General features: G+C 42.1%; 1 protein-coding gene across 1 annotated transcript; it reads right to left on the bottom strand.

Moving 5' to 3' along the window:
- Positions 1 to 1927: 1927 nt before the first annotated feature.
- LOC114166478 (uncharacterized) lies at positions 1928 to 4180 on the bottom strand. The gene has a single exon (XM_028051215.2). It carries the CDS (start codon positions 4168 to 4170, stop codon positions 2188 to 2190), a length of 1983 nt encoding a protein of 660 aa, XP_027907016.2. The 5' UTR covers positions 4171 to 4180; the 3' UTR covers positions 1928 to 2187.
- Positions 4181 to 4554: the final 374 nt, after the last annotated feature.

The following is a 4554-nucleotide window of genomic DNA, read 5'->3' as shown; positions in this document are numbered from 1 at the left end:
GTTAAAGAATATTCCCAACCCCAACTAGGCACACTCTTGTCAGATCAGATTAGAGTAAAATTCTTTGATTCTCGTCTAAACCTAATGAAATATTAGAACATAATTACTATTATAAAGATTGAGAAAATTGAAAAATGAATGACGAAGCCACAAATGAAGAACATGATCAAATTTCACACAGATTACAAGTATGCAAGAGAGTGTACCATCATAGAGATTCAAGACTTCAAAATGGACCATGTCAAGCACAGTAATGAATGAAACACAATGAGAAACAAGAAATGGATTCTAGGTGTGCTATCATCCGAAAACAGCAAGCCTGCTAACCATATATGGAAGCATACCTAATTTCAGGGTACAATGATCTTCTTGGTCCTTACTCCTTACAGTGGTTCATGTCTGGTATATTTCTCCAGATCAGTAGCCTTCAGAGAGCCAATGGGAACTTATGAATGACAAATGTAAGATAATAATTAGGCACTTAAAATAGGTCACTAAACAGAAACGAAAAAATAAAGGACATATTCATCTAACCTATATGTATGCTACAAAACATCCATGAGCAGCATGCAGTTACAACTTACAGGAAATTTAATATGCACAAATACCAATTAATACAGAACAATAATCTAAGATATTGATCACAGGAATTGTAAATACAGTACAAAGAACCCTGATAGCCTTAAACTGTTTCCACAAGACTTGCAATTTATAGCCAGAAGTGACAAGGAAAGATCCTATTTTAAGAGTATATATAAAGAGAAAAGTTCTGGTCAAAGTCTCTAGGAGGATCCTAACTGGAGCATTCAGACTTTGACCAGAACAAGAACTGCTTAAAAAAATATATTAGTGCCAGCCCAAGAACTCATTAGTTGATATAAAACATGTTCATCCATATCTTCATGAAGATTCAATTGCATTGGACTTCCAACAAGGTACACAAAACAATGATAACATTTAAATGCAGAATAGGTTCAACAATGCAATCAAATTTTAGTACACATCTCTGAGATTCTTCACTGAACTTATATAACAATGTTGCGAATCTAATTACATTTAGAAATAGATCTTCAGGCAGGATGGTGCAATGTATAACAATACCAAAATCTCTGAAACATTTATTCAACAAGTAGACCAACTCCTACACATTAACAGTTGAAAATTGGGTCACCCACCATTAAGCATAGATTATGGTTAATGTCTTGAATGCCTCCAGACAAGGACAAAGCAAAGATCTGTTCGAAAAAATATCAGTTGAATAAAAATTATATTTGTGGTAAAGTTCCATCTAACTAGATTATGGTACTCCTTTCACCCAACTAGAGAATATGATATCTGCCTCTTATATTGTTTAATTTATTAGCCAATCCTGTATTAAAGCTACATATATTCTGGCCTTTGTCACAAAAACAACCATGGTATATGATATGGATGGGGGCTACAAGAATCGATAAACATCATAGTTTTGAAGTTATAGAGAGGGGAAAAACTGGGTACCTGAAAGCATTTGTTATGGCACCAAAAACCTTCATTCTTCAATCCAAAAAGCTTCACTCTTCAATTCAATACTAAGGAGATTGTCACGGCATGTGCCAAGAAGAAATAAACAACTAGGCTGAGCTACAGATGATGTATTGGGTTGTCTCACCCCTATGGCATAAAGTCAATAGTCTTCAAATTGAACCAGAAGCTAAATGAACTTTTGCATATAAGAAATGAGAAAATATATAAAGCAAATGGCCAGAGAGTACAAAGCATACAAGTCATAGAGAAAATTTGACGCACACACAATAGTCCAATATGAAAATAAATCACCAGTAGTTCCTCATAGTACATACAAATATCTCTCTAAATACTAAAGCAGATCACTCAAAACACTGATGTGCATTATAAGGACCAAGATTAAACAAGGAAAAGCCGAAGTCCATGAGCAAGGTTAACAGATATAGTCATACTCATAACGAAGTTATGTGCAAGAAGCATACTGGTTACACTTTACAGAACCACAAGCAATAATAATAAATAATAAATACACCTAAAAGGCATGATGTGAGCGGCTCCAATCTTCTGTATACATAAATGTACAATCCCTCTTCTTCTATTTGTTGGAAGGGGTAAATAGCCATTAGCCAGGACAACAGAATGTGATCTCTAAGTTAGAGTAGATTAACTTGAATGTTCATGACACTATAAAATCTCTCCATGACGGAATCCACTATCTCCACAATCAGCACCAGTATCCAAAGCACAAGGAGAATCATACCATTTAGAATTGTCCTGGTAGAAACTATCAACCTGAATACAGCCAAGACCTACTACATCCGACACTATCCCCTCATCATGTCTGATCATTCTGATGGGCTTGGATAGTTTACTATCCTCCTCACAATCAAGAATGCTCTTCTCATCAAAGTCACTGCACTTCAACCACTTCTCAGGCTTACAACTGTCACTCATCAGATCCTTCTCACTCCTGCACTCTGTCCTCATCTGATCCCCCCATGAAACAACCTCCCCCAGTGTCCGACCAAAACTGTCCTCATCATCCTCAATCAGCTCCGTGTCCTTGCCATCACCATAAATCCTCTCATGATGGTTACTCCAGTTAGCAAGATCATTATCCCCAACCAACACATCATCAACCTTATCTGTGATCAACTCGGCTGGCTTCAACCCCACCTCCCCTATGCTCCTAACCTTATTCAAAACCTCGTACAATTCCCTGGAAACCGACCCCAACATGTCCCTCGGCATCTTTGCAACCTTCCCCTCCAACATCCCCACCTCATTCCTCAACTCCTGCACCTGTTGCAGCACCGAAAACTGCAAATCCCCACCATCCTCCTTCCCCAACAACCCAAACCCCCCCTCCCCATCCATTTCCTCACTCACCCCATACACATTCTCCTGATCCATCAAATACCCACCACCCTTATGCCCAACAACCCTATGCATAATCCTGGCATTCCCATCCAAAGGCCCAGGCTCATGTCCAGAATGCACAGCATAAAGCTTAAAAACCGCCACCCCCTCTTCCTGATACACAAAACTCTTATCCTTCTCATTGTAATTGGCAATAGGAACAATAGCCCTAATCCTAAACCCACATCCACACCTCTTGGAAGCGTAAGGCTCCCTCTTCAAAACCTTAGATTTCTTAGCAGCAGGTTCACCAGCCCGATGGCAAGCATAGTCCTTTACCTCAGCCATGAAAGGCTTATACCTAATATACTTCTGTCTTATGCAAAGCACGACCTTATGCTTAGCCGCAAGCTGCTGGAGCCGTGAGGGCACTTCCCTAGCGGGAACGTCGAAGCTCTCGGTGTACTCGAAGCGACGGCGCTTACCGCGAGAGGCGGAGGGCTCGGCAGAGCCCTCCGCCGCGCAGCAGGCGGGGCAGGCGGCGACGCAGACGCGGATGAAGCTCTCGGGGATGCCGTAGAACTTGGCCCCGACGGTCCAGTGGTGCTTGATGCGTTCGAGGGTGTCCTTGAGGTTGAGGTGGTTGAGGTCGGTGTCGGCGTGGTGGGACATGACGATTTGCTGCCATTGGTCGACGTGGGGGACGAACTGGTGAGGGTTGTTTTTGAAGCAGAGGAAGTGGGAGTTGGTGGAGGGGTCGTGGTGGGTGGTGAGCTTGTCCTGGATGCGTTTCCAGGCCGTGAGGTAGGCCGTGTCCTCGTTCCGGTCCTTCCAGACGGTGCGCCAGGAGGCGAGGACGTTGCGCGGGGTGGCGGCGCGGATGTCGGAGGGGGAGGGGAGGCGGCGGAGGAGGAGAGAGCGGAGCATGAGGGCGTGGGAGGATGGGGTGAAGGTGTAGAACTGAGAGGAGATGTGAGGGTCGGGGGAGATGAAGAGGGGTTTGGAGGGCGGAGAAGGGGAGGAGTGGGAGGAGGAGGGCGAGGAGGGGAAGAGGAGTGAGAACGACGACGACGAAGGGTCCGTGAGTGGCGGCGGCGGTGGAGACAGATCCGAAGGATGTGGGAGGAAGAGGTCGTCTTCTTCCTCTCGCTTGTTGGAATTCATGGAACGAAACTCTGAATCCAAAGAACCAAGACGAAGAGAATGGGGAAAGTGAACAGTGACTTTATCTTTCTCTCTCTTCTCTCTGCTTCTCTTGCTGAGGTTTTGTGCTGTGTTGTGTTGAGTTGTGTTTGATGTGTCTGACATGTGTGTCTGTTTGGTTTGGGTTTGGGTTTGGATTTGGGTCTGGGTTTGATGAAGGCTCGTTTTTTGTTTTTTTCTTCTTGGTGTTTTCTCCTTTTAACCTTTACCTCACTGTACCAAAGGAATAAAAAATAATAATAAAAAAAAGGAGGAGGTTTAATTCTTAATTTATTCCTAATTTTATTCGAATTTAAAAATAAAACTCTTCCGTTTTTTAAATTTAGTTTTTTAGATTTTTAAAAACATCAAATTTAGTCTTTTAACTTCTTAAAGACAGTCAATTTGATTATTTTGGCTGGTATAGCTATTTTTCTTTTCCATCCACCAGGATCTTAGGTTTATTCTTTTTAAATAACTATTCATGGTCCCAAATTTGATATTTTTAAA

This window comes from Vigna unguiculata, chromosome 10, assembly GCF_037176805.1.
Source record: "Vigna unguiculata cultivar grain cowpea cultivar isolate G323 ecotype 2 chromosome 10, ASM3717680v1, whole genome shotgun sequence".
Lineage (NCBI taxonomy): Eukaryota > Viridiplantae > Streptophyta > Magnoliopsida > Fabales > Fabaceae > Vigna > Vigna unguiculata.
Note: the sequence above shows the minus strand (reverse complement) of the source record. Positions and strands in the feature narration are given on the sequence as shown.